At 39.0% G+C, this 20,008-nt stretch overlaps 1 protein-coding gene across 1 annotated transcript; it reads left to right on the forward strand.

The window, feature by feature from the left end:
• Positions 1–11,373: 11,373 nt before the first annotated feature.
• CA1 (carbonic anhydrase 1) lies at positions 11,374–19,707 on the forward strand. The gene is given in 9 exon segments (XM_077808676.1): positions 11,374–11,416; positions 11,674–11,687; positions 11,689–11,749; positions 11,752–11,865; positions 12,999–13,117; positions 15,076–15,171; positions 17,085–17,164; positions 18,030–18,186; positions 19,130–19,707. Coding segments are annotated over 9 exon segments (762 nt in total). The 3' UTR covers positions 19,208–19,707.
• The last annotated feature ends 301 nt before the right edge of the window (positions 19,708–20,008 follow it).

Raw genomic sequence — 20,008 nt, forward strand, 5'->3', positions numbered from 1 at the left:
TATGAATTTAATCTGCCCAATGCACACACATGTGCGTGCATATATGCAGGCACTTGCACTGTGCAGTTGTAACACAAAACATACACTCGATGTTGATTTATTTTTTCAGTACTACGCCAGTATAAAAAGAAAAATTGACCTCTAACATAGCAATGCTATAGTTAAGGTTGAAATAACACTCTCATTCTAAACCTCATTTACAACAGATCTTTCTGCAGGGAAATACTTTTGGGGGCTTTTTTGTAGAAGTCTGAAAAATTTAAGACAGTTTACAATAGGAATCTCTATTGCTCCATCTCTAACACACAGACACTGTACTTGGTGAATGAAACTAATATGGGCAATGTAATTAAAAGGTACAGCAAATAAATATTAAAGGCAAAGTGGCCTGACTGAAATGGTATTTCTAGGTCTACCTTGAGACAAGGCTTAAGCAGGCATTCATGAAATAATGGCCCAGAAAAGCACACATATACACAGATTTCCTTCTAAATACCATAGATATAGATATCTTTGTTCCCACTGTTGTTTGATGCAATGGATTCGCTTTTGGGATTATCTCACAGACAGCACACAATTTCCAGTCCTCTCACTGACAAAAAACTTTCAAAATTGTTCTTGCTGATCTGTAGGCTCAACCAAAAAGGATCCCCCCCACTAAAAAAGTAATACGACTTTGGTGATCAATCACAACGAACAGATATAGCTTAAAATATGAAAAAGAAACATGAAAATATGCTGTGAAATTTTTGCAGACATCATAATATCAATATTTTTCCATGTGAAATTATATCCCAAAATAATATTAGAAATGTCATAGGATTGCTTCCATTTCACAGATGTTTCAGGGACTTGAAAACAGATACATACAACATTTTATTGCCAGTATTTCACACAATTCAAGCAAGCAACAGGGGGAAGAGTTTGCTGCTGAAAAACTTTAAAGCACCAATTTTCAGAATCTGCCTCATAATGTGGCAAACTAACATAGGATTTGCCATACTGGATGTCTCCATTTGTCCTTCAAGACAGATGTCCTGCCTCAAGCTGTGGCCAATGCCGGAGGCTTCTGAAGAAGATTAAAACACCTGTGACCTGACTAATTATCTGACACTGTATATGAGGGGCAATATCCTTCCTGGCACATGCAGCAATCTGCTTACACATTAAAGCTTCCTTAACTACAAGTGTTATTCTTAGTCATAAAAGTAATTATTTATATAAACTCCTTTAGCACTGACTTTCATATAGGCTGTATACATTCTGTTGCCCAAATCATGCTTAATTTACCACGCATGTTACCCCTCACTGAAGTCTCATGAAGAAGTGCAAATAATATTTGGCCTGGTGAGAGTATTTCCTTTTTACTTGTTATAAATTTAACACCCCCTAATTCTACAGAAAGGCCCCATGCTCTCATATTAAGGGACACTGGAAAGGAAGAATCATCCTATGCATTCTATTGTGGATGCTTTAATGTCACATCGGTGTAGTTATTTGCACTGAATGAAATAAAACATATGTATTGATTCCTATGACATGTGTGTCATATTAGGTTGTTTTCTTCTATATGAAATCTGCTGTAGCATTTAAATATGTTCAGGTTAAATTCAATAAATTCCATGAAAGAGATAAGAGGTGCACATTATATCATGTTGCTGTTTGCTAGAAAATAAATGGAATACCATGTGGCCAGTAAAAAATCTAGTCAGACGAATGAATGCTTACGATTTTTACACGATTTATTTTCCTTTGCTTCAAATTCTGGCTGTCCAGTGAGGGACACACCAACAGAACAGGGAATCATGGGTGGTTCAATATTCTCTATGTGTCCCACTAAATAAAAATGAAGAGAATCAATAACTTGCTGAGCTCTTGCAGTTAAATGCCCAGATAATAAGGGTCTAATGCTGCTGTCCTTACACAAGCAAAGCTCCCTAGTAAACTCAGTAGGTTTCCTTTCGGAAAGAGGTGCAGGATTTGACTCTATACATATTTTCATTGTGGCTTGTTTTATTATTCATAGATACATTTTATTTTTTAACAGGGTGCCTCTTTTTCCCCACAGCATTGGGTTCAATACTGAAATATGCTGAGTGCCCTTAACTCCCACCAAAGTTTGGCCAAGAGAGTCAGTGAAAGGTGAGGATATGCAGCACTTTGCAGGGGGCACTTAGTGCTTTGCAGGATCAGGTAGTGTCAGATGCTTTAACAGGGCCTGATCCAGCTTCAGTGAAAGTTAACTTCCATTGACACTAATGGGGTAGGAGCATGTGTCACATTACAGAAGAGGATCTAAAGTTTCTGCCACCTTGCCATTCTAGAGTTGCTCTAAAGGAAGGATCATCTGACGTCACCTATGTATTTTGATCAGAACACTACAAATAATAATAAAGTGTTATCATATTGTAAATATAAACAAAAATTAAACTTAATACAAGAGCTGGTCAAGACTTTTTGTAATTTCAATATAAATTTTTTTGTGACAATTTCTCACAAAAAATATTTGGTGTTTTTTTTTAACCAGTACATGAAGGGGCCACTCCACTTAGTACTATACTATTTTAAACTAATTTTTATGCTACTAAGTCCCAGCCCTACAAGCACATATGCACATGTCTAATTTTATGTATGTGAATGTCCCATCAAAGTCAATCATACAGATATACTGTAGTTAAACACGTGCATAATTGTTTGCAGGATCAAGGTCTTAGCCATTAAGACCTTGTCCACACTGGTCTGGGTAGCATGGGTCTGCTTCTGCTGCTATCAATGGGTTTTTTGCCAAGATGTCATATTTCTTAAATCATAGTTTGCTGGAAAGGTGCTAACAGGTTCCCTGGACCGTAGAAATAGGCCCAAATGTTGAGGTATTAATTTGTATGGAGGGAATCTAAGCTTGTGTTCTAGAAAGCTCCCTAGGAATAGTGGTTCTTAGCTTTTTGTGCCTCATACCTTTTTCAAAGATTGCCTTTAAACACCTGATGACTTGTCTGCATTAAGAGAGAGAACCATTTTCACAAATGCTATTTTTTCTATTATTTTTTCTTCTTGTCCTACTGCTGGCTATTTTTCCTAGTGGAATTGTAAGTGGCTTTCAGTTGCTCCATAAATTATCATTATTATCAGGTTATAAAAACAATAGACAAAATCCTGCAGATCTGACCCAGTCCTCATTGAAGTTACCATAGATTCTATACTTTGAAAGAAGTTACAAAATTGAATGCACTTTTCACTATTTATGCTGCTTGTACTCTTTGTAGTTCTCCATTAATTTGTAACCAGTTTCTTCTCAATTTCTTTTTCTGATTTTCATGTAATAGTACAATACTACAACATTTGGACAGCGAACACTGCAGGATAACATGTGAAAACACAAAACAGCTTCTTTAAAAAAATATATGTTTAAAGGTATATTATTTAAATGATGTAATTTTTATAAAATTATTATTTCAATCAATATTAACTTTTGTAAAACCTTTTTAATTTGGGGTAAAGTATGTGGCACTGTCCCTTTAATTCAAATCTCATTACTCACATCACTGTCATCATTATTATAAACAGTCTTTGGCTTAGATTGTGAGTTAGACTGTGTACCTACTCAGGGCTTCACAGAGAATAAGAACTCCCCTTGTACTCCTGTGTAAGCTAAATGGACCATGGGTCCACATGTGCACGGGTAAGCAGAAACTGTTTCTGCTACTTTCTCTCCCTGGAGCAGGTGGGTGAAAAGCACAAGGGAAAGAGTAGAACTTTGGTTCTCCCTCCCTGACATATGGGCTAACACAGGCTGTTTTGGGATGGTGTCATCATTAAATTCTTGGAGAAAGGCCAGGAGAAAATTACTACCCTCTGCCCAGAGCAAGGTGGAAGCAGGGAGGGAAATGTGCCTTTCAGGCAGTTTTTTCCCTGCACTGTTCCTGGTGCATCACATACACATGGCTTGTGACAGAGCTACACTTACTCTGGTTGTTAGTTATCTGTGTTCCAAGGTAGTGCATCTGTCTGCAAAAAAGCTTCATTTGTCGTTATTTTTTGTAGACCCTTTGCCATAGATTTTCCTAAGGGAATATGGTGGTGCGAATAACCTATCAGAAAGTATTCTCTATTGTTTGTTATCAGGCATTCTTATGTGTACTTTGGCTACCTAATAAGGAAAAATCACCAACAAATAAACAAACAGGAAAGCTTGATAAAATGAAAAGCAACAATTTGTTACCAGTCCCTGTCTTTAAACAATTCTTTAACAACATCTCCACAATTACCATGGCTTTGATTTAAATCAAATACAGTTTGTCGACATTTTGGCTGCAGGTCAGTATCGCCAACCTCAAGAGTTAAAAAATCATTAATGAGATCCCCCAAAATCATGAGGTTGGCTTAAAAATCATGAGTTTCTTTTAAAATAATAAATGAGGGGAGGGAGGTTGTTTGCTTTCTGGTTTCTGAGACTTAAGTGTGTACTTGCTTCAAATTTCAAAGGTTTTTTCTCTAGCCATAAGGGCTAGAAACTTACTTAAAAAAAAAAAAAAGCTGAGATTCCCAGCAACTGGGGATGGACAAAGGGGAGGTTAATATGAATGCCAAATATCACAAGACTCCTGATAAAATCGCAAGGGTTGACAACACTGCTAGAGTTAGAGTTAAGTTTTGAAGTTCACTGAGAGGGTGTCAACCAATTGGGGGAATATGAACCAGTTGTTTTGGATTTCAACAGACAAACCAGTTGTCCTGTCAGTCATGAATGGCCCATGGCATTAAATGGGTGTTCTAGGATTACTTCAAAGGTTGGCAGATGAGACATGGAAAGATCATACCTCTGAAAATCGGCTGCTCCACTAAGGAGATCTTTTTACTGAGTCTCTGCCATGCTCACCTCGCACAGAAAGAATATTTTTCATAGCCAGAAAATTGTCGTTAATTATCTGATATAGTAAAAGATACCTTAACATGCTTTTCCAGGTTGTATTTCCCCTGTATCTGTCAATCAGGGTAAGATTTATGTTTCTATTTGCTCTTATTCCTAATAATTTTGTTTCTTTATCTATTAAGGAATTACAAATAATTTCACCCAAATCTCTTCTGTTCTTAATTATTTCATTTCTTAATATCTTATTGTCCTGATGTCTGCTTGGAGCAGAGGACCTATTTCATTGATACATCCATAGAAACTGATAGATCATAGAATACGATACAATTGGTTGTCTGCTTTTTCAATGGCTTACCAGGTTATTAGTGAGGTTCTTGTTTTCAGCCTTTGGTACAGTGGCTTTGCTATATGCACTGCTACAGGTTGGGGACTGACTGGCTAAGCAGCAGTTCAGCAGAAAAGGATCTGGGGATTACAGTGGACGAGAAGCTGGATATGAGCCAGCAGTGTGCCCTTGTTGCCAAGTAGGCTAACGGCATATTGGGCTGCATTAGTAGAAGCTAGGGTGACCAGATAGCAAATCTGAAAATCGGGACGGGGGTGGGGGGTAATAGGTGCATATATAAGAAAAAGTCCCAAATATCAGGACTGTCCCTATAAAATTGGGACATCTGGTCACCACAGTAGGAGCATTACCAGCAGATAGAGGGAAGTGATTATTCCCCTCTATTTGGCACTGGTGAGGCCACACCTGGAGTATTGAATCCAGTTTTGGGCCCCCCACTATACAAAGGATGTGGACAAACTGGAGATAGTCCAGCGGAGGGCAACAAAAATTATCAGGGGGGCTTGGATACATGACTTATGAGGCGAGGCTGAGGGAACTGGGCTTATTTAGTCTGCAGAAGAGAAGACTGAAGGGTGATTTGATAGCAGCCTTCAACTACCTAATGGGGGGTTACAAAGAGGATGGAGCTATGCTGTTCTCAGTAGTGGCAGATAACAGAACAAGGAGCAACGGTCTCAAGTTGCAGTGGGGGAGGTCTAGGTTGAATATTAGGAAAAACTATTTCACTAAGAGGGTGGTGAAGCACTGGAATGGGTTACTTAGAGACAGAGCCATCCTTTGGCTAGGGCGAATCAGGGCGACTGCTCTGGGCCCCATGGTTTGGGGGGCCTCACGGGCTGGTGCAATTGGCCAGCACATATGGTCCTGGAAGATACGAATCTGTCACTTCCACCCCAGGCCCTGCACCCCCCTATGGACGGCCCTGTCTAGGGAGGTGGTGGAATCTCCATCCTTAGAGGATTTTAAGGCCCAGCTTGACAAAGCCCTGGGATGATTTAGTTGGAGTTGGTCCTACTTTGAGCAGGGGGTTGGAATAGATGACCTCCTGAGATTTCTTCCAACCCTAATCTTCTATGATTCTATAGATCTCTCCATATACCTAATTTTCATTGGCATGCAGGTGACATGCGACAGAGGAAGAGTTTGGGTGTGAAATGGAAGTCAATGGACCCTGAATCTGACTGACTGACTGTGGTATACAGTTTTCAAGATCATACGCTATGGCTACAGTGCAAGTGAAGAATTTTTTCATTCCTTCCATTATTCTCAGGGAATTATATTGATTTTCACATATTAGAATATACAACATAGTCAATCTTGGAATCAATGTGACAAATTCTGCAGGCTATGAAATGAAAATAACACAGCAGTATCTTATGTGCCTGACCTCAGCTGTGAACAGCTGCATGATTCTGATATCAGCAGTTTACTACCAAGAACGGTTTGCAGCAGTAACAGAAAAATGTAAACAGGTTCTTATTTTTGCAACTCAGGATGACAGGGCAATGCTTAAATATGTTATGTTAACCCTTATTTTACGTAGAAATAGTTACCTTGATTTTCTATGCTTAATAAAAGCTGGCAAAAAAAACTGCACAACTATTTAATGATATTGTGGTATTATGAAATTCAAGTTCTTATACATGAATTTCTACTGCTAGGATTTAAGAGCCAGATTCTGCAAATTTTATTCAAGCAAAATCCAACTGATTTAGCCTGAGTAAGGATTAGCCTGAGTAAGGAAAGCAGGGCCAGGCCCAAATATTTTATTATTGAAAAAAGAGTGTCACTCTGATTGGATCTGAAACCACTTGATAAATTGTGGGTTGACCCTATAGGCCCCTATTCAGGAAAGCACTTAAAATCCATCCTGATTCAGGCCTACGTTTGCTTAAGTGCTGTCCTGAATAGGGATATGATGCTGAATTGGGACCATAATGACTAGATGAAAGCTTCAGAGAAATATCTTGGTTGTTATGGCACAGATTTTCTTTCAGAAAATCCATGCAAAAGTGGGTTTAGGGAAGGATATCTCGGTGAGGATCTTCCCTCCCTGGAAAACACTACAGACCCTATCCCCAAAACTAGCAGATCCCCCCAGATCTGCTGGAGCCTGGCACCATCCCTGCCACATTTGGATCCCTCGGGGATGGTCTGGACCTGAATTATTACTAAGAAGAATATTGTTGTGAATAATATTAAGCCAGTATTTAACCTTATAATTAACACATCAAAATATTAGAACTGCTTGTAGTATTTATTTTACATCACCCAAAAGTACCAAGGCCAACATTTTAAAAATGAATGCCTGAAGTTGTTACTAATAAGGCACCTAAATAAGTGGCCTGGATTTTCAAAAGTGAAGAGCACCTCACTGCTCCCACTGAATTCAAAGGCAAAGTTTGGCTGGGAAGGCTTAATGTGGCAGACACCTTTTGCCAACATTTCTACAAATAAAAGGGTCTGGCTTTTAAAATCTTATCTATTCTTACAGTACAAAACATGTTTACTGAATCAAAATGGTTAGGGTAAATCGACTGCAAACTTCTTTTTTTTTTCTTCCAACCTTCTCCCCCTCTCTCTCTCTTTTTTTAACCGTTTCTCATGTCATGAGATCAGGTGACTCCCTAAAATCTGATTATAAAGTATTACCAAATCCCTTACTTGATGACGTATATAAACTCCCTAGCGTAAGGCAGAAATTCTGTGGTGAAGCAAAGTGCTGACCTCATTCCAGAATTAGCTACTACAGACATCACCAATTTCTTTTTGAAGACAAGATCCTGCAATTAGAATCACAGAATCATAGAATCATAGAATATCAGGGTTGGAAGGGACCTCAGGAGGTCATCTAGTCCAACCCCCTGCTCAAAGCAGGACTGATCCCCAATTAAATCATCCCAGCCAGGGCTTTGTCAAGCCTGACCTTAAAAACTTCTAAGGAAGGAGATTCCACCACCTCCCTAGGTAACGCATTCCAGTGTTTCACCACCCTCCTAGTGAAAAAGTTTTTCCTAATATCCAACCTAAATCTCCCCCACTCCAACTTGAGACCATTACTCCTTGTTCTGTCATCTGCTACCACTGAGAACAGTCTAGAGCCATCCTCTTTGGAACCCCCTTTCAGGTAGTTGAAAGCAGCTATCAAATCCCCCCTCATTCTTCTCTTCCGTAGACTAAACATCCCCAGTTCCCTCAGCCTCTCCTCATAAGTCATGTGTTCCAGTCCCCTAATCATTTTTGTTGCCCTCCGCTGGACTCTTTCCAATTTTTCCACATCCTTCTTGTAGTGTGGGGCCCAAAACTGGACACAGTTCTCCAGATGAGGCCTCACCAGTGTCGAATAGAGGGGAACGATCACGTCCCTCGATCTGCTGGCAATGCCCCTACTTATACATTCCAAAATGCCACTGGCCTTCTTGGCAACAAGGGCACACTGTTGACTTATATCCAGCTTCTCGTCCACTGTAACCCCTAGGTCCTTTTCTGTAGAACTGCTGCCAAGCCATTCGGTCCCTAGTCTGTAGCAGTGCATGGGATTCTTCCGTCCTAAGTGCAGGACTCTGCACTTGTCCTTGTTGAACCTCATCAGATTTCTTTTGGCCCAATCCTCCAATTTGTCTAGGTCCCTCTGTATCCTATCCCTGTCCTCCAGCGTATCTACCTCTCCTCTCAGTTTAGTGTCATCCGCAAACTTGCTGAGGGTGCAATCCACATCATCCTCCAGATCATTTATGAAGATATTGAACAAAACTGGCCCCAGGACCGACCCTTGGGGCACTCCACTTGATACCGGCTGCCAACTAGACATGGAGCCATTGATCACTACCCGTTGAGCCCGACAATCTAGCCAGCTTTCTATCCACCTTATAGTCCATTCATCCAGCCCATACTTCTTTAACTTGCTGACAAGAATACTGTGGGAGACCGTGTCAAAAGCTTTGCTAAAGTCAAGGAACAACACGTCCACTGCTTTCCCTTCATCCACAGAACCAGTTATCTCATCATAGAAGGCAATTAGATTAGTCAGGCATGACCTTCCCTTGGTGAATCCATGCTGACTGTTCCTGATCACTTTCCTCTCATGTAAGTGCTTCAGGATTGATTCCTTGAGGACCTGCTCCATGATTTTTCCGGGGACTGAGGTGAGGCTGACTGGCCTGTAGTTCCCAGGATCCTCCTTCTTCCCTTATTTAAAGATGGGCACTACAATAGCCTTTTTCCAGTCATCTGGCACTTCCCCCAAACGCCATGAGTTTTCAAAGATAATGGCCAATTGCTCTGCAATCACATCCGCCAACTCCTTTAGCACTCTCGGATGCAACGCATTCGGCCCCATGGACTTGTGCTTGTCCAGCTTTTCTAAACAGTCCCGAACCACTTCTTTCTCCACAGAGGGCTGGTCACCTCCTCCCCATGCTGTGCTGCCCAGTGGAGTAGTCTGGGACCTTGTTCGTGAAGACAGACGCAAAAAAAGCATTGAGTACATTAGCTTTTTCCACATCCTCTGTCACTAGGTTGCCTCCCTCATTCAGTAAGGGGCCCACACTTTCCTTGACTTTCTTCTTGTTGCTAACATACCTGAAGAAACCCTTCTTGTTACTCTTAACATCTCTTGCTAGCTGCAACTCCAGGTGTGATTTGGCCTTCCTGATATCACTCCTGCATGCCCAAGCAATATTTTTATACTCTTCCCTGGTCATTTGTCCAATCTTCAACTTCTTTAAGCTTCTTTTTTGTATTTAAGATCAGCAAGGATTTCATTGTTAAGCCAAGCTGGTCGCCTGCCATATTTACTATTCTTTCTGCACATCTGGATGGTTTGTCCCTGTAACCTCAATAAGGATTCTTTAAAATACAGCCAGCTCTCCTGGACTCCTTCCCCCCTCATGTTATTCTCCCAGGGGATCTTGCCCATCAGTTCCCTGAGGGAGTCAAAGTCTGCTTTTCTGAAGTCCAGGGTCCATATTCTGCTGCTTTCCTTTCTTCCTTGTGTCAGGATCCTGAACTCGACCATCTCATGGTCACTGCCTCCCAGGATCCCATCCACTTTAGCTTCCCCTACTAATTCTTCCTGGTTTGTGAGCAGCAGGTCAAGAGGAGTTCTGCCCCTAGTTGGTTCCTCCAGCACTTGCACCAGGAAGTTGTCCCCTACATTTTCCAAAAACTTCCTGGATTGTCTGTGCACTGCTGTATAGCTCTCCCAGCAGATATCAGGGTGATTGAAGTCTCCCATGAGAACAAGGGCATGCGATCTAGTAACTTCTGTGAGTTGCCAGAAAAAAGCCTCGTCCACCTCCTCCCCCCCGGGTCCGGTGGTCTATAGTAGACTCCCACCACGACATCACCCTTGTTGCTCACACTTCTAAACTTAATCCAGAGTCTCTCAGGTTTTTCTGCAGTTTCATACTTGAGCTCTGAGCAGTCATACTGATCTCTTACATACAGTGCAACTCCCCCACCTTTTCTGCCCTGCCTGTCCTTCCTGAACAGCTTATATCCATCCATGACAGTACTCCAGTCATGTGAGTTATCCCACCAAGTCTCTGTTATTCCAATCACATCAAAATTCCTTGACTGTGCCAGGACTTCCAGTTCTCCCTGCTTGTTTCCCAGGCTTCATGCATTTGTGTATAGGCACTTGAGATAACCTGCTGATCGCCCCTCTTTCTCAGTATGAGGCAGGAGCTCTCCCCTCTCACGCGCTCCTGCTCGTGCTTCCTCCCGGTATCCCACTTCCCCACTTACCTCAGGTCTTTGGTCTCCTTCCCCCGGTGAACCTAGTTTAAAGCCCTCCTCACTAGGTTAGCCAGCCTGCTTGCAAGGATGCTCTTCCCTCTCTTCGTTAGGTGGAGCCCTTCTCTGCCTAGCACTCCTTCTTGGAACACCATCCCATGGTCAAAGAATCCAAAGCCTTCTCTCCAACACCACCGGCTATACGTTGACTTCCACGATTCAACGGTCTCTACCCAGGCCTTTTCCTTCCAAGGGGAGAATGGACGAGAAGACCACCTGCGCCTCAAACTCCTTTATCCTTCTTCCCAGAGCCACGTAGTCTGCAGTGATCCGCTCAAGGTCATTCTTGGCAGTATCATTGGTGCCCACGTGGAGAAGCAGGAAGGGGTAGCGATCCGAGGGCTTGATGAGTCTCGGCATGAACATGGCAAGTCTGAACTGGAGTTATCAAGGCAACAATAGTAACCATAACTTTCCTTAATAGCAACTTTCCTTAGTTTAACTGACCAAGATGGGATCTTTCTTTTCTTTTTTTGATAAAAGGAGACATAAATCAGTGATCAAACCATACAGAATGATATATTTCTTGCTATTTTAAAGTGATCTAATCTATTATTTTTACAGCTATACAAGAAGAAAACACCACAGTTCAGTATTAACATATAAAAATAAAGTAGTAATTAAGAATTAAATGAAACATAAATTTATATCTGTCTAGGACCTGACCAGTGGCACAAAATTATACCCTATTGCCAATGGAAACCATCAGTCCCCTATTGACATTAAAACCAAGAAAAAGATCCATCTCTGGCGCATCTCAAGATCACCTGGAATTTGAGCACCTGCAAAGAGAATGTCAACGTTGGACACTCCTTCCATGTGAACTTTGAGGACAAGGATAACTGATCAGGTTAGTGAGCAGAGGCTTTTTGTTTGATTTTAATCTTTTTTTTTTCTGACCCCCTTGACTAGAAACAAAGGCAAATGGACTTTCAGCAGCATAAATACCAATTCAAATGTGCTCACTGATTTAGCATGCTATACCATGTAGTGATATAACTTTACACTCCATGTAAGATCTGAAATATATCATTTTAAAATTAGGATTTGTTGGCACGTGTTCCATTGTTACAAGCAAATTTAAAATTTGCCATATTTACTGGACATTTCCAGGTAGTAAAATATGCACAATCATGACTGTTTTCTGGTGGATTTCCTAGCAACAATTCTCTACTCAGATATGAGTTATGGATATAGCTTTGCTTTAAAAAGGGAGGCTGAGGCATTGTTTACTTGTTCTGATGTGCAAAGACTACTACCATCTTCTGCATGAATCTTCAGACAAGTAATTCTTAGTGTGATGGTTAAGCAAATGCAGACCCTATCTGCCAGGAGGACTGAATACACTGAACTCAATGTTAGAAATGTATGTATCATTGATGGTGACCTACAACATCACTAACAAGAACATCTAAGCTTAGCTGTAAAATATTATGAGAAAAACTAATATACTAGACTCGGAATATCTTGTACATATTATTGATTTTTCTTCTTGAGCAGAAAAGCAATTTTAAGATCTAATATTGTGTCCTCTAATGGTGGATTCTCTCCTGCCCTAGGAACGGAATGAACTCAGTGTTCTAAAAGGTAGTTTCCATCTGACACTCTTGGAATCCTAATCCCGTATCCAATAAACTGCTGCTACTATATGTTTCCCTGTCTTTTGTTTCCTCATTTAAGTAATGAATAGTCTCTGTTCATGTTGAGTTGACATAAATTTTAGGGCTGAATTTGACAGGCATGCTGATTTACTGTAACTAAGCCATAAGATGCACATATCAAGATTTTTATTTCTAAGGGCTTGTATTAATCCATGAACAATCTTATTTTTTTAATTTACAAATGAAAATTACGTGTTAAAATAGACTAATAATAGATCTAATATTCTAATTGTCTACCTGTAGGTAGGGAAGTTTTGGGATGCTATGATGCCTGTGCTGGACTCGGAACTTGATTTTAACAAGTTATTTCATTTCTGTGCAGTGGTGACCAGTGGACCTCTGACTGGAAACTACAGGCTGCATCAGTTTCACTTTCACTGGGGCCAGACTGAGGACCATGGCTCTGAGCACACTGTGGATGGAGCAAAATATGCCGCAGAGGTAGAGTCAATGAAACAAAAGTAAAGGTCCCATTTTCAAAGCTTGAGTCATAAATGTCACCCTCAAAAATGGATATGCACATATAAATTTTCACATAACATCTGTATCTGTGTTTACTGCTTGGTTAGTTACATCTGTTTGCACAAGCAACAACCTGCTCTGCATGTGCAAAGGGGATTTTGCAGGAGAAAGTTAGGACTTGAAGCCAACATTTTCAAACTTGGTTGCCTGAATTTACTCCACCTAAATCCATATTTAAGCACCAAAAGAGGGCCCAATGCTTCAAACACATGTGTGTACACTCTTGTGAGTAGTCGTACTGGCATTAACGGAGCTAACTACTCACACGTGTAACCCTTTACAGAATCAGACTCTGGCTGCTTTGCAGAGGGCCTGATCACCCCTACCCACCACTGAAGACAGTGGAAGTTGAAGGTGCTCAGCACCTTGTAGTATCAAGCCTAATGCTTGTTGCTGGAATGTAGCTTTCTGTTGCTTCTTAAGGAGAATAACCATGAGCGGGCAAAGCTGGAAGAAAATAATGGAAGGAAAGGAAGGAAGGAAAGGTTGTTAACTGAGACCCACTTTTCAAGAAATGAAAGCCACTCCTGAACTGACTGCTTTTGTTTGCTTTTCACTATCAACATATCAAGAACAATTTAGTCAATGTTATCTTTGGCTAATCTTTATATTTTAGAACATTATTGCATATGAATTTAATGAGATGGACTGGCGTATCTGTCTGTATTATAGGCAGTGCCTCTCACAACCAACAGGCTCTTCCTATTAGGAAATTTTCCGCTGTTGATGGTGCTAGAGCTATCTAATTTATGCAGCCAAGATATGAAAGGGGCCTCCCTTTAGAACTGCTTCCTGCTATAATTAGATAGTGAACTTGGACTGCGTTTGAACAACACTGAAATAAAATTTGTATTACAGATCACTTTGCATCAGCCCTTTAAAATAGTTTTAAAAAATTAAGCTATTGCAGTTGAAAAAAGACTGCAATTTAGCTTAAAAAACATAGCTGGGAAAATCTTTCCCGTTTTTACTTCTTTAAACCACCTTCTTTAAAAATTATGTGCGTTGCATGATAATTTCTGCAATGTGCCCCTGCTTTTAGTGATCTTCCATTGCCATTTTAATACGCTGTACCACTTGATCTATTGATGGAAACTGTTATACCAATAAAACTAGTTTTGATTGCTATAGTTACATAGTTGCTAACTTGAGGAACTTCTAAATGTTTCTAAATATTAATAATTTCTAAAATAATTTCAGGTGAATTAAGACTTTCAGCATATGATTTCCAGGACTTCCAGATTTCTAAATATATTGTCATCATGTGTTTTAAGGTGTAATGCTCAATAATAAAGTATAATAAGCAAAAACATTAGTGCTGAACAAAAGGTACCATGCCCTTTACAGCTGATATGTAAAGGAAAAACCACTGAAATATCTACTTCTAGTATGTATGGTCCTCTAGATATGCCTGCTCATATCACAGGCTCAGGGCCTGTCTCTGTTAATCACACCACTATCTCTATTGCAATAAATAGGATACTCCTCTGAGTAAGAATCTCCTGTATGACTAAGGGTTTCATCCCAGAAAGTAGTATTTCCAAGAATAAAGTTTAAAGAAAAATAGTAATAATGGCATTCTCAGAAGGCAGCTAGAGACTGGGTTAGAAAACTACCCTTTCTATTTGGGGTTTATCGATATTTATATTCCCCTATATTTTACAGGAAAAGCCTGTAGCTCTGCAGTCTACAATATAAGGTCGCAACCCTGCAGTTAAAAACGCATGAATAAACTGCACAGTGAAGTCAGTGGCACTCCGTGATGGAACAGAAGTTCATGTGCACACTGCCAATTGCAGGATCAAGCCCTAAGAATGTAGCTTTGGTTTGTCTCTAATGTTGTTGGCTTTCATAACTGTTTCTCTGTTACTTTTTAGCTTCACCTGGTTCACTGGAATTCAGACAAATATTCAATTTTTGCTGAGGCTTCAGATAAGCCTGATGGTTTGTCAGTCATTGCTGTTTTTCTGAAGGTCAGTTACACAACATAGTGAAATCCCCTTTTTACCTCTTTTGCTTCCCCTTTTAAAAACTGTTCTATTTATTATCCACAGAATCCATTCAGTAAAGGAGACTAGACAACACAACATTATCTGTATTTAGAGACACATATCTCTGTTGACTTGTCTTCGATTTCAGTAGTCTGATTACCTTTTCAACCCCAAACAGTGAAATGGTCAAGTCATTATTAAACTCATTTTTATCACGCTACCTCTGTAGAATCCACAACAATTTTATATTGCTGAATCTTTGAATGGATTGTCTCTGATTTTATATGTTGGAATGTTTGGCCTACTCCCAATTAATTATTATTATTTTACTTTAGTTATAAATAGTTTTTATTGTAAAGTTACACAAGACACACCTAAATTATTGCAGTCTATGTTGTTGTTGTTTTCCAAAATGTTCTCTTCCAGAGCATGGGAAGACGTTGTATTGACAGGTTTCAGAGTAACAGCTGTATTAGTCTGTATTCGCAAAAAGAAAAGGAGTACTTGTGGCACCTTAGCGACTAACCAATTTATTTGAGCATAAGCTTTTGTGAGCTACAGCTCACTTCATCGGATGCATACTGTGGAAAGTGTAGAAGATCTTTTTATATACACACAAAGCATGAAAAAATACCTCCCCCCACCCCACTCTCCTGCTGGTAATAGCTTATCTAAAGTGATCACTCTCCTTACAATGTGTATGATAATCAAGTTGGGCCATTTCCAGCACAAATCCAGGTTTTCTCACCCCCACCCCCCTCCACACACACAAACCCACTCTCCTGCTGGTAATAGCTTATCTAAAGTGACCACTCTCCTTACAATGTGTATGATAATCAAGGTGGGCCATTTCCAGCACAAATCCAGGATTTAATAAGAACGTCTGAGGAGGGGAGGGGTAGGAAAAAACAAGGGGAAATAGGTGATAGGGAAATAGAAAATAGTTCCCAGAAGTCACCTACTACAGGACAGTAGGATTATATACCTTTTCACAGACAAGGAAACTGAGGCAGGGCATAATTAAGAGATTTTTTTCAAGGTGACCTAAAATGTCTGTGGTACAGTTGGGAACAGAACCTTGGTTTTCTGATGCCTCCTCCCATATAAGCTGAATACAACTTTGGCTCAGTTATTTTTTTAGATTAACAGCGTGAATTAGTTCAGTTACATTTGAAGCCGCACACTTCAATACAACAATAAAAGGAGAGTTAGTAGAGCTAACAGGATTTACTTTGGTCAAATTCTCGCCATTTTGTGTTTCCTTCCCACACAGACTTGTGTGATCAACTTTTACTGACATGAACTTTCATGGAAAGTAACTTTCAAAGTCACTTGCTGGTATTACTGGAAAACAAACATGAAACTCATATGCATAGGCATCCATACCTGAAGTGAAGAAGCAATACCGTGTGATTTATCTGGCCACTCACAACCAATTAACACAGTTTAAATACTGAATACCCCATAAAGAACAGTTCACAAAAAATAAATTAGAAAAACATTTTATTGAATACTTTTAAAGAAAGAATAAATTTGAGGAAATCACAATAACAAGAGGTTATGCTTGTCAGATAAATTATTAATGACAGTCTAGATTCTAACACCGTTACTCACGTTGAGTAATAGCTTATTCTACCAAGTAGCTCCACTCATTTCAGTGGCACGACTTGAGGAGTAAAGTATTACTTACCCCACACAAATATAGGTGTCAATCTGATTTTATGAATGATTTGCTTAGCTCTAAATCTTAGCTAATTTATAGTGGGTTTGTGAGGCTAAACTAATTTATATTTCTAAACCATATTCAGATCTTGGAGTAGAAGGTTCAGTGTTAATATAAATTAATTTTTTATGTTTATGATTCAACAATTTTCTCACTATGCTTATATTTGCAGGTTGGTCCCCCTAATGAACATGTGCAGGAAATTGTGAAGGCATTACGTTCCATAAAGACTAAGATAAACATCACAGCACGGTCACAATACTTTAGAGTAGGGTATTAATTTAGAATCTAGTGAGTTCACTCTGGAAATTCTCAGTTGTGCTCCTTACCTTATGCCAGTTTGAAATGTGATGAGATTGCATTGCATAGCAGTTCCATCTGTATACTTGTTATAGAAATCCAGGGTTCAAGCTGCTCATGTAGCGGCAATATTGAACGTCCTGCTTAAATTGCCTTTCTGAGTCTAGGAGTAGATGTATACTTTATGACCTTTATAAAAGTGCAAAAGAATAATTTACAATCTTAACTCTCAGCACTTAAGCTGCCAGGGCCTCCTGTAAAATGATAAGAGCTCTCAATTCCCATTAATTTAAGTTATTTTAAGTATCTATCCATCCATGTACAGTTTATCTTTAGCACTTATCACCATATATCCAACTACTGACTGGTCTTAGTTTTGCCTCATCTCTACAGCCTATCACATATATACATCCTGTCCAAATGTTCAAGTAAAACAGGCTATGAATTTCAATACTCTGTATTTAAGATACAGGCTACATTTCCCACACAGTATTTACGAACGGCTATGGATTTGATCCTGGGAGGAATTCAGCAGTCAGGTCCCAAGCAAAGCACTTAAGCATACGATTGGTCCTGTTAAATTCAACAGGAATATTCCTGCTTAATGTTAAGTATGTGCTTAAGTGCTGGATCAGGATCACAGTGTTCAGCGCCGTGCAGGTTTGAGCCCATAGGAAAACACCTGTATTTTAAAACGAACCGTACTTCATTCTGGTGCAAAAAATTTCCACACTTATTCTCATCTTTTATATAAACAATATCTGACTGATGCATACTCTCACTATCATTCTCATTAAATGAAACACATTTTCCCCAGGGTAAAAAAAGCTCCATTTACCAATTTTGACCCATCAACCTTACTTCCTGGATCCTTGGATTACTGGACCTATCATGGTTCTCTGACTCATCCTCCCCTTTTTGAGAGCATCACCTGGATTATCTATAAGGAGCCCATTACTATCAGTTCAGAGCAGGTACAGTACCACAAAGAAAACAAGACTTCGTCACAGAGAAACTGGAGAACAATATAATTTTATTGTGCACTATGATTTATTTATTTTATGTTTATTTTTATTTTTCTCATTTTCAACATATAAGACATGAAAAAACCTTGTAAGGTATTTTTCACTATGTCTTACATTTTTTAATAATTTTATGCCATTAAACTGTTGCCATCTATCATTCTAGAGGTGGCTACATGTCGGTATGAATGAAGTCCTTTCTGTGTAAGTTTTGCATATGATTTTGTAAAGAGCTTTTGGATCTTTTGAGATAAAAAGCACTGTGACATAATTTATTAATAAACCCTTAATAAATGGTAAGGGATCTTGACATCTAGGCCATTAGAATGTACACTTGATAGAAGCTTGGTACAAACAATTTTGGCTAAAAAGCAGTTTTGTAAACCAAATCTGAATTAAATAAGGAAGTTGATCTTAAAGGCACTCTTCTGTGTTTTAACTAATAATTACCAACATTTTAAAACTAAAACTTTAAAGGATGCTTGCCACATTGGGGAAGGGGGATAGGGGAACTCACAGAAAGTTGTTTTCTGTATCAAACTGATTTATTACACAAATGCATCAATGTCATCACTGAATATTTGATAGATTTTTGTACTTGCCAGTGACAAAGGTGATAAAATGCAAAAAGTGGTCAGATCATTCGAACAGTCATCTAAAAGTATAGCTCCTGACCCATCACTGTGTTACTCCAATTTAATGGTGTCACAATTCCACTGATAGCAGTGGACTCTTTATTTCCATTTGTTGAGGGTTTTTTTAATTATGAGATTTTGGATTAAGCGCATGCACAAAACATATTAACTATAGAACCAGCCTAAGAAATATTGCTTCTCCTTTTTAATATATGGTATTTAAGTTGGAAGCTAACTGTGTCCCTTTCCCCCTCATTTAGCTGGCCCAATTCCACAGCCTCATATTGACCAATCACCGGCTTCCCCAGCCGTTGAAGGGCAGAAAAGTGAGAACCTAATTCCAGGTAATTAAGAATTAGTCAGAAGTGAAAATATTTTCTCAAAACCTCTATATCTAAACAAAAGGCCATATAAGAATTCACAAAAATTATTTTAAAAAGTGAATCTCTGTTTAAGATACAATGCTCATATCCTGCCAGATGCTATTGCCATTGATTGTAATGTATTTACTGAAATGAATCTATGTTTCTTGTGCATTGTGAAGCAAATGCATTTTAATGTGTGGCTTTTACCTTAAGTATTTTAAAATATTTTTGGAATAATCACATTTTTACTAAATGTATTAAATAACCTAGATATTGTGGTGATAAATAGCAAAAGAAATGCTTTGAATAATATAATAAAATAAGTCAGTCAGTGTTCATGCTTAGCTAACTAATCAAAGATTTCATTTAACTATAGTAAATATATGTGTTAATTTTTGCAAAGGCATCACTTCTGTTAATGCTAATTTTAGCTGTTGTAAATTGTTTGCACAATAAAAATTAATATATTTTTCCTTTTTGCCTGGTAGGTGCTTTATTTTATTAAATGATATTATTAAAGTTTTTTGTAACTGAACAGTACCGTAAAAGTGCTAAATATTGCTATTTTCAAGGGAAAATATGTCACTTGTTTATTTCCTTTACTTTCACTTGTCTTATTATGACAATATTGAAACAAAAAGGCAGTCAGTGAGATAAAGACCTCTCCTTCACACTGTAAATATCTAAGTTTAAGTGTAGATTTAAGTCACATGCTTCTCAGGCTAGTTGAGACTAAATTCATCACAAAAGCCAGATTTTGCTACTTTTACTCAA

The sequence above is a fragment of the Eretmochelys imbricata genome, chromosome 2, assembly GCF_965152235.1.
Source record: "Eretmochelys imbricata isolate rEreImb1 chromosome 2, rEreImb1.hap1, whole genome shotgun sequence".
In the NCBI taxonomy this organism is placed as follows: domain Eukaryota; kingdom Metazoa; phylum Chordata; order Testudines; family Cheloniidae; genus Eretmochelys; species Eretmochelys imbricata.